We start from the raw sequence: 10,874 nt of genomic DNA, 5'->3' as shown, positions 1-10,874 counted from the left end.
AAAAAAAAAAAAAAAAAAAAAAAAGAAAAACCTGGATGGTTGTGATGTTTCAATTATTTCTTCAATCCAGGAAACCAGTCCGTGTTGCCTGGAAATGATTGGGCTACTTCTGCGGAGAACTGGCTTCTTCTCAACCCGACCCAGATCACATCCAGAGTCCACCAGGTTCCTGCTCAGGCTCATGTCGTCTCTTCTGATTTCGTCATTGGATTCTTGACAATAGGAGAGCGTGGTTTCCTCTAGAAATGTCTCTTTTTCAGATGGTCGAGACCGAAGAAATGGAGGCGACCTGGTATTGGCTGTTTCTGCAATTGAGAAAACAGAGTTGAAAAGAATGACAGATGTGGGTAAGGTGAATTCGAATATAATGTTTTGTGGAATGCATTTTTTTTTTATTACAGTCTTTAAATGTATTCTTGTATAGATAGTTTTACGATGACGTTGCGCTACTACCCATAGTTCCGTAGCCGTATGGGTCTTTTCCATCGATTATTTTCAACTTATGTCTTAAGTATCTCGCTTTTGTAATTGTGTCTAGTGAATATCTATACAACAATTTCGTCTAAACCACCTCCAGCAATTTAATATTATTGTCTTTTATTGTCATCATCATCTGTTCGCGTCTTTTACCACACAACATGGCTGACGGCGCGACGCATATTACGGATTTTCGCGTTTTTTTTGCGATATATATATATATATAAATGTTGAAATTTCCAATATTTTCATTATTCTAGTGATGAAATAAGCATCATAGCCTAAGGAGAAAAAAATGTAAAAATATAAAAAATACCCCCGTGACAGACAAGGGACCACTGGAATTCATTCTACTGCTAATCCTTTCTAGGATTAGTTTAAAAAGTGTAAATAAAGTGAACCGAATCTAAATTTAAACTCGATGTATGAATAAATTATAAATAAAATAAAATAAAAATAAAATAAAATTAAATAAAATTAAATAAAATAAAATAAAATTAAATTAAATTAAATTAAATTAAATTAAATTAAATTAAAACAAGTATGTTGTGACTTGTGTGTGTACCTGTAGCTGTTGCTTTTGCTTGTGGTTCCGTTACACACCAGGTGACATAGGTCGAGCTCCGCTTGCAGGAGACTTTGTCTCTTAACGTTTCCATCTAAAAAAAAAAAAAGAGAGAGAGAAAGATTTCTTAATGAAAACAGGTCTGATGAAAAGCTGATGCTGTAACATTTCCTTTGTGTTGAGTTAATAATGTTCTTGTCTGTCTGGGCGTTATCTTTATCTTACGGCAGTGGCATTACAGCTCCAAATCATTAATGGTATGAACGACAGGAGGAATTCCCTGGAAACAACAACCGAAAAGGCCGATGTTTATACCTGCTCTTCCAAAAGAACCCTTTTTTATGCCTCAATACCTTGATCTGATATCACTGTTTTTATTCAAAAAAATGTTCCACAATTAGTGGTAGTTCTTGAGGGAAGGGAACGTGCTACTCAATATGTGGCTCAGGAGTTTGTACAACCACACCTAAAATATCTGCACTGTCATTTAGTCTTGAGTCCTGTTAAAAAATAAAATGCATAATTTTCACAATAACAACAGTAGTAAAACACATTTCGTACGTAACAAAAGAACAGTAGAAAACCCGAGTTTGTGCCTATTCTAATAATAATAATACGTTAATATAATAATAACTGAATGTGATGGAAAGTAAGAGCAAACTCACGTTCGCAGGCGACTTCAAAAGTCTTCAACCACCGAAATAACTCACAGAGGAAGTGCAGCAACAGTTTTATCAACACTTCCTGTATTTATTGCAAATTTTTTTCTCCCTCTGCTGATGATGGTGTTAAAAACTGGGTATGTTTCAGTCTCCATTGTCTCTGATGTCCTGTGGCGACTGTTGCACTAATGGCTCATTAAACCCATTAAATTGAGTTTTAGAATCGTCACAATATTAAAAGTAAGTATTTGAATGTCTTGCTTTCCATTATTTTATTTTATTTTTTCACTTTTATTAAAGAGGACGCAGCAGGAGTCACATTATCGTTGTTGTCTATGTTCATGTCTTTTAAAGAGAAGCCGTTCAGTGGTTACTGAAGCCCTTTTAAATGTATTATTATTATTAAAGCAGTGAATTTAGGTTTTGATGTAATTTTTCACTATTTAGCAGTTGTAACATTTAACTAAGGAAAACATTTTTTAAAACTGCGAATAAAGACTATGGTCTTAATTTTATTTGGTACAATACAGTCACGGACGTTTCACATTTGTTTCTATTAATGATTTCAAATGAAACATGCGTGTGTGAATTTTCTTAATCTTATTTGCCTCAATGACGCAAACAGACCAGAGGGGGCAGCAGAAGACCAGTAACTCATGTGTCCCTGTGACCCAAAAATCACTGATTCATTGTTTGGGATATAATCATTTTTTGGTTTGCAGTGAATAAAGAAAGATTCCTTCAAAGAAAGATGTATATTTATTTCGAAATGTTGAGTTACCATAGAATGCCTTAATTTGTCAATACAATTTATTTTCTTTCACCTTCTTTAATAAAAAAAATACTTATTTAAAAATATTTCGAAATAATATGACTATATACAAATTCTGTTTCATTAAGAACATATATTTGTATTCATGATATAATTTATACGTATGGGACATCACATACACTTAGGAATTAATTAACATATTTATAAAAAATATGTTAAAATAAAAAACCTTTTGGAAAGACGTCGAAAACGCTGTCTTTTTGTTAGCAGCTGGATAATTAGTAAACGTCACCGCTTTTATTTTGAAACATAACGGATATATGTTCGCTCTTTCCTCTATGCAGCTTCAGCGCAGTCACAGTCGGGGAATCACGGAGGAAACCGAGGCTGAGCTGAACGTCGACAAACTCCGTGGATTCTGTCGCTGTTCACCTCCCTCGTTCATACCGATACAGTGACACGGTAGACGCTCACACGGAGGAGAGAAGGGAGGAGGACCGCGATGGCGGAGTCAGCACGACCTCCTTCTACTCCTGCTGCTCCTCCTGCCCCCCCATCTCAGCTCGGTCCTTTTTCTTCCCCCTGTTCTCTCCAAAATCTGAACCTGCCACCGAACCGAGGCTTGGAACGGGCTCTGGAAGAGGCGGGTCTCAGCGGAGTCCTGAACATTAGCTGTCGCAAACTCAAGGACTTTCCGCGCACAGTTCATTCGCACGATCTTAGTGACACATTGGAGGCAGGTAAGATACCGACACGCATTTTCCCATCTTTGGTATAAACTATGATTTTAGGTCATACAGAGACAGGAGGAACTGGTGTTGTGCTGCCTCGTGTGGACAATGTGTGCCATTTACAGAGTCCTGCATTGGGAATTTTTAAAATTTATCCGCCACCCCTGAGTTCTTATCAGTGTCGGTGCCAAGTCAATCAGTCATCATACAAGGGCGGGAAAACACCCTGGACACTAGGCAGTGATATGGACACATATCCACCTTATTCCTGGATGGTTATATTTCCTGTGGGTTAGCTGAATTATTATCTTTACGTTTTTCTACTTTCTGTTCAAGTGTTGTTGACATTGAGCCTGTAAACCAGACTAGTGTCGGTGGCACACTGAAAGGCGAAAGTCAGTCTGAGAGTTGTTGGAGTGGGATGCATATTATCACGTACGAGGTGACTCCATGTTTTTGAAAGCAGAGGTAGACATGGTAGCTAGCTAGTCCTTCGTTTGTGTGTACAGCACTCTGTTGCTATTAAATCCTTTTAACTTTTACTGAGTTGTTGGCACCGTCCACTACTGCTTCTTGAATACAGCGAGCATTGACTAGAAGTAAGGAAATTGGTGTTACTGTCATGGTGGACACCAAAACAACCATTCACCGTGACATACATTCCTCTGGTCAGTTTAGAGTGAACCGAATTTACATGCTTTTTGACTGTCTGAGGAAATTGGACCACATGGAAAACACACACACAAACATAAACATAGACATAAACACAAATATGGGGGAAACGTGCCAATTTTTATAGATACAAAACAGTTACCTCAAGGTTCAGTTATGATCTTTTTGCTCTAATGGCCAGAACACAGATCCCTTTTACACCCCTCCAACCCTGAATTAGGGAAATAACACATGCTGTAGATACATACTGTCTGACGAAAGTAGCAACTGTTAGAACATGAGCTACATTTCCACATTTTCTCTTTTGACTTGTGTAAGGATAAATGAAAACAAAACATAAATTGGTAATTTTTTCTTCTTGATTCATTTCAATGAATTTAATCTTTATTAACCTAAAAAATACTTGTCATTGTCTTTACTTACTTTACTTTGCATTCATTTCCGCTGATGTTTTTTTGTGGTCAATTTGTGCCAGTAAATCTGAATCTGAGTCAGTCAACAAATTACCTTTGAATTTTAATGATGAACTATTTGCTGTGTTTGCATTGTATCACTGTGCACAATCTGCAAGCAATTTCAAAACCTCGACTTAACAGTTGTTTGATGCAGGTGTGTTCTGAGACAGAATGTCCTGTAGTGCAGTGGTTCTCAAACTTTTTATACTTTTGTACCACCTGAGAAAACGTTGAGCTCTCTGAGTACCAACCATGATGACCAACATTGTAATATAGCAGCATAGGCCTTCCCTATTAGCTTAATGAACAGTTTTGTTTTATTTTTTATTTTGTGCTTGGTTTTTTATGTTTTGAGGCTATTTTTACTCCTACTTTCGAAACAAGAGCATTTTCCAACAGGAATCTTGAGTTTCTCCAACACTCCCTCTCTCATCCCAATGTTCATTGAATTTAGTGATTTATTTTTTCAATAACAGTGAGACAGGAACTCATTCACTGCTGCCTCCTGTGGTCTGTTTGTGTCACTGCACTATTTCTAAACCAGTTAAAGTGGAACCTGGAAGATGTGAGCATAATCCATTCCATGAACGAGCTCGTAACTTGAGGTGCTCGTATCTCAAATAATTTTTTCCTATAAGAAATATACTACGCTCATATTTAGTAAACAATGTTATGCTTTATTTTCATGGTCATCATCATGCGTTTCTTCTTCTCACTACCATCCTTTACCACTCATTTTCTTAGGACGCATCACTATTGTGAGGAACAATGCACATTTGAATTTAATCACAGTGGCTGTGTCTGAAATCACTCGTCCCCGACTCCCCATATAGGGAAATATATCTATATAGTGGACTCATCGCTTAAATGAAAAACTGTCTCGAGCAGTACTTTTGTGTGCAATTGATTATGTAATTACTGTCGCACAATTAAAACGGACGGACCGATTCTGCTCCTCTGTGCAGTGTCGTCACTCAACTGCAGTGCATGATGAGATACATTGCTTGGCTAGTTTACATTTTGGGATTGATACCAGCATCAAAATGTGTTTGAATACTTTTTGGTACATTACGATACTTTACGGTACATAGGTACTTTTTTTTGTGTGTATGGTCTGATCGTGGGATCCCAGTTATTCACAGGTATTGATATCGGGTACTCAAATTCTGGTGTTGCGACAGGCATACTTGAAATGTAGGGAGGCTGTACCACGACGGAGCACAGCAGGCAGGAATTTAATTTGAAGTTTTGTTGTTACAAAATGGTGAAAGATCAGCCCTTCGCTAGTGCATATGCAGAATGTTTCATAGAGAAACACAGACGCACACACACACACACCGAGGTGTGCGGTATCATAGTTTAATAAGAAGCGGTAGCACAAGTCTGAACATGTATTAAAAGTCTAACTAAAGCTGTTTTCATGCCTCTGGAGTGAGTTCATGCGTACACAGGGGGGAAAAAAAAAGTTGTTTGCTGATCAATGAATGAAGAATTCGGTGATCACAGGAGCGTTTTTTTTTTTAAAGTATATACATTAAAAAAAAAACGCGGAGTCTATAACAAATAATCAGTTAAAGTAAGAGAAAACATCAGTTTCTCTTCTGTGAGAGTTGGAGTTAATGTGTGTGTGTGTGTGTGTGTGTGTGCGTGCATGCATGCAAGCAACAGTTGCTGACCGTGCAGGTCTCAGTGAAACCATGACAGGCAGCATTAGCCCTTATGTTGTGCTCTTTTCATGTAAACAGCTTTCATTTCCTGGAAACAAATGATCTTTATTTTCTCTGTCTTTATCTTATTCTCTCTCAATCTTTCTCTCTCCCTTTATTTTTTTTACTGCTTTTCTATTGTTAGTTTCTGTTTTTCATTGGTGGTCTGTATCAAAAGATCTTTTGGTTTTGAAGCCAATTTGATTGTTTTGATCTAAATATGCGAATAAAATAGTAGACGTTTCGTAGCAATTCGATCAAATAGTTCAAAATCAGAACCATTGAACTGATGCAGTAAAGCGACATGAGTGACCGAAGAACCCCCAGATGACCCTGTATATCTGGACCAGTTGGTCTGAGCTAAATGAAGAGTTCCAAATTGGATTATTCAGCGGCTTAGATTAGAGCAGGGGTTGCGAGCCAGATGTGGTTGATAACTAAATCTAATCTGGCATTTCTTAACACAATAAGTAATACATTTTTTTTTGCCGATATTCAAGTAAAACATTACATAAACCATAAAGTTAAAATAATCTTAAAAAAAACATATTTTGGTGTATTTGCGGTGGCAGCGTACTCTCGCGTTGTTTTAAATAGTGGCGGTAAAATCACGAGAGTGCAGTGTAAGCATTTTATTTTTATTTTAACAAATGTAACAAAAGGAAAAAAACTCCAAAAAACAGAGCTGCTGTCTCAGCTGACTCAAGCTGATACATAACTTTTTCTTTTTTTTAACTCGTTTTTCCAGCTCATTCTACGGCACGCACAAATCCTTTTCTTTTGGGAGTAGGTGGCAGAGAGGCAACACTTTTTCTTCCCACTTGTTTCTCCGTCTGTTAGTTTTGCAAGTTTTCAGTTGTTTTTCTCATGGCTTATATTTTATCATTTACACTTATCCAATAATTATAATCACTTCCTAAAATGCAACAGCAATGAAAAAAGATACAGACATGGGCTGTAAGAAAAATCACACCACGGACTGAGAAAGAGCCAAAAATAATAACAAGAGAAAACTATGTTGTGTCAATGATGTGTCAAAGGTATTGTTCTGAAAATGGCATTCACGCCATTAAATGAACTCATAAACACAGCAAGGAGTTGTCCATGTAATAATCAGTGAATCCTTGCATTTAATCTCCTTGAATTTGTGACAACATACATCTTTGCTGCAGCAATAACATTAGAAGTAAAAAAGTAAAAAAAAAACCAACCAAACAAAAACATAACCAAGAGCTCATTACAGCATGTATTTGCTATTTGTGGATTAACTAGTGATGGCTCAGTCTGATACTCACCCTGTATCGTCATGATATTGGTCCAAAGTTTTGGATTGAATTTCGGGGAAAAAAAAAAAAAAAAAAGGCCCAAAAAATTTGAAAGGGCCAGATCATTTCTTCAAAGTTGGGTCACACGTAGATCCTAGCTTTAAATATTAAACATAAGGTCAGATGAATGTCAACGTGTTTTAATTAGAAAATATGAAATCATCGGTTTCCTGTATCTGTGTCTGTTACTATAACCAGATTATGATGAATTATTACCATTGTTTTAAGAAAAAAAAAACCGAATCCCTTAAATCTTTTTGCTCAACATGTTTTTTAATAACAGTTCATGTCTTTACATTTTTTTGTTTTATCGTCTACAACGGGGCCGTCGAAAATACGGCCCGTGGGTCAAAACCGGCCAAATGTGTTCAATCCGGCCCCCTTGTGTGTGTGTATGTGTGTGATTTTTGCGTGTACATGTCTGTGAAGGAAATCTGGGAGGTAGAGGAAGTCGGGGTGGGATTTGTGTCACCCTCAGGCAAACAAACGCGCACGCTTGGATTCTCAGGAATGCAGTGTCAGTGAAGAGGTCGAGAGAGGTTTTGGTCTATCCGCTTGGTGTTCCTGCCACACCTGAATGTAGCTTTTTTTTATCTTTAGTTAAAAGGCTCAGACCATTACAATAGATTCATGGGTAAACTGTGTTCTAAATCCTCAATAGGCTTTCCATCAAGTACTAAGTGCTTCTTTTGTCGATGAAAGATGAAGAGAAACGGAAAGAATAAAATGATTGTTGATCTTTTTGTAGCTGCATTATTCATATCTGTCTCCCACTAAAATATTAGCATGATAAAGAGGAGAATCAGAGGAGTCCGCTGACTGTTGAGCACATTTGAAAACAGTAATGACATCTATAATATTAATATTATCATTAAGTATGGTCTTTTAGTATTATATTTTTATTCAGTTTAGAAACCATCCATCCATTTTCCATCCGCTTATCCGTTACGGGGTCGCCCTAACCGGGGTTTCAATCATGCCCCAGGAGAAGAACCCTGGAGTTCCACACCAATGACAGTCATATTTCTCTGAGACATTGCCTCTGGGCCGAAGCGCCACGTCTTTGTCATTTACTTGGTTATTATTTTTTTTAAAGTCATATTTCTCTACATCCTTTGGTAATTCTACAAATGTTTTTTTTCACCATAGTCGAGAGTGAGGCACAGTTAGACCGAGAAAAGATGCAGTAAAAGGAGTACATAAAAAAAATTTAAAAAAAAAAAAAATTGTTCAAGGTATTAGCAAACCATCCAAAGAGGCACAAGATATTATTTTTGTTGTGGTTGTGTATCATTAAGATTGACATTAAGTTTGTGTTTAAGTTGCATCTAAAGTCTTCTAATTGCAAACCTAATGGTAGTTACGTACGTTTTGATTTACGCAAGTTGTCGTTGACGAAACCGACTGTTACATTGATCTTAGGATTTTCAATAAAACACATTGTTTTCTGGTGGGATTTGCTGCAGATATGATGCCCGTTAACGCCGTGACAAGACCCTGTTTTGTGGAGTTCTGTTGGGGTGGACAATTTTGCAGTCGATTTTTTTTTTTTTTTTTGTTTACCTCGCGTCACATTGTCATCGCACGTTGCACAATTTGCTGATACCGTTTTTGTTTATATGATACATTCTAGTCCCAAACAGTTTACTCTGTAATCTCACAGTCCCTAGCAGGGACATGAAATCACCTTTATGATTTGAATTCGAAAGTTAGCTGATAAATTAGCAAAATGTCTGCACGTGGAACATTTACACACCAAGAAAACAGCTGTTGTCATAAAACATAGACATAAATCAAATCATCTCCCGACGTACTACAAACATGGTGGCCAGAGTCCGGAAGCAGACGTGTGTGTGTGTGTTTGTCACATGGAGGCGTTGTTGTTGGTGTGTAATCACATGGCGCTGTGAAGTCATTTCTATCTCCAGCACAGGAACCGAAAACGCCCCGGTTTATTGTTCTCACTGCTAATGTTTTCCTGCAGGAGGAGCGAAGGTCACTACACAAACACGCTCACAGACACACGGACAGTTTCTACTTCCGATATGCGGTTCTACAAGAAGGAATGGTTTACTAAGGACCCTTAGAACAGGCGTGGCCACAATTGTCCTAAAATTGAACAGGGGGGTCAGGAGCAGATAGATGGAGCGTTGGTGTGAACTAAGATAGCTTTATGCATGACATGTAGAAGTCACGCATAAAATGCTTTTATCATTATTGACGCCATCTATTGGGGAAACATGGGTATTGCAGGGAAAAGGCAGAAGTATAACGATAATAGAAATCAATTCTATAATTTGGAAAAGTTTGGTGGGCCCGATTAAAAAACCAAATGGACCCCATCCGGTCCCCGGGCCTTAGTTTGCCCATGCCTGCCTTAGACTTTCTGTAGGTCCTGGATCCTCGATGGAGCTCGTTTGTTAGCCCTCCTCCTATAAGTCGCTGTGGACAAGTCTAGACCGAGCTAACGTTTAACTGAGATTATATCAGGTCCTACATGTAGATTGCGGTTAGATTTGCGCCTAACTGTTATTCCTGTTTTCTTCTGTGTCTGTGCAGACCTGTCGAAGAACCGACTGAGCGATGTGCCCGCCGACGTCTGTCACATGGTTGTTTTGGAAACACTAAACCTGTATCACAACTGCATCAGGACCATCCCTGACAGCTTCATCGGTCTGCAGTCACTCACATCGTTAAACCTCAGGTATAAATGGATGCACGTGTTTGTTTTTTCTTTCTACGTTGAATTTTTTTGTGTAAACTACATCGGATTATTCCGTTAAATAAATAATTGAATGTAAAAACGAACGATGCTGACAGTGTCCACTAGCTGCAGATGGGTGTCTTTGGTGGCTTTTTATGCTTTTTATGCTTAGTGCTACACACACAGCTATCTATTTCCAGCTCTAACAGCTGTGAGACTTAAAGCAGAAGTTGAGCTGCTCTCACAAAGGAAGCTCTAGACAAAGCAGGGACCGTGAGTCAACAGGAAAAAAAGAGCACATTTTTGTTTTCAAACAGGGCCATTGCAGATGTCAGCGTTTTCACCTTTACACTAGTTTTACACGTGGTCACGTGACATTTATTATTCAATGCTTCAATGTTTAAGATTATAAATACTCTGTGTGTCTGTGTGTCTGTGTGTGTTACAGTCGTAACCAGCTGTGCTCTCTGCCAGCCTGTCTCTGTGGGTTACCTCTCAGAGTCCTCAACGCTAGCAACAATAAGCTAGTCAGTTTGCCAGAGAACATCAGGCAGCTGCAGAACCTCATGGAGCTGGTAAGACTCAACACTCTGTCTCTGTCTCTCTCTCTCTCTCTCTCTCTCTCTCTCTCACTCAGCTAATCACAATCTGGGTCAGATAAGGTTTACGATACATATATTGATCCCGTCCAATGTCACTGTCATCTGTATATCAGTGTGAGTCATCAGATTTTTGGCATTGATCTGTGAGGAGGTTAATCATTTAAATGCATATTTGTAAAATGAAGTCGTTGTTGTGTTAATCC

General features: G+C 38.1%; 1 protein-coding gene across 1 annotated transcript in view; it reads left to right on the top strand.

Moving 5' to 3' along the window:
- Positions 1-2,744: 2,744 nt before the first annotated feature.
- The window catches only part of lrch1 (leucine-rich repeats and calponin homology (CH) domain containing 1), a 31,545-nt gene continuing 23,415 nt past the window's right edge, over positions 2,745-10,874 (top strand). Inside the window, 4 exon segments of the mRNA XM_008327809.3 lie at positions 2,745-3,216; positions 9,925-10,069; positions 10,518-10,644; positions 10,857-10,874. The exon segment at positions 10,857-10,874 is cut by the window's right edge and continues 85 nt beyond it. Coding sequence (XP_008326031.1) covers positions 2,979-3,216; positions 9,925-10,069; positions 10,518-10,644; positions 10,857-10,874 — 528 coding nt within the window. The 5' untranslated portion in view covers positions 2,745-2,978.

Source organism: Cynoglossus semilaevis, chromosome 16 (assembly GCF_000523025.1).
Source record: "Cynoglossus semilaevis isolate Cse_v1.0 chromosome 16, Cse_v1.0, whole genome shotgun sequence".
Classification (NCBI taxonomy): domain Eukaryota; kingdom Metazoa; phylum Chordata; class Actinopteri; order Pleuronectiformes; family Cynoglossidae; genus Cynoglossus; species Cynoglossus semilaevis.
Note: the sequence above shows the minus strand (reverse complement) of the source record. Positions and strands in the feature narration are given on the sequence as shown.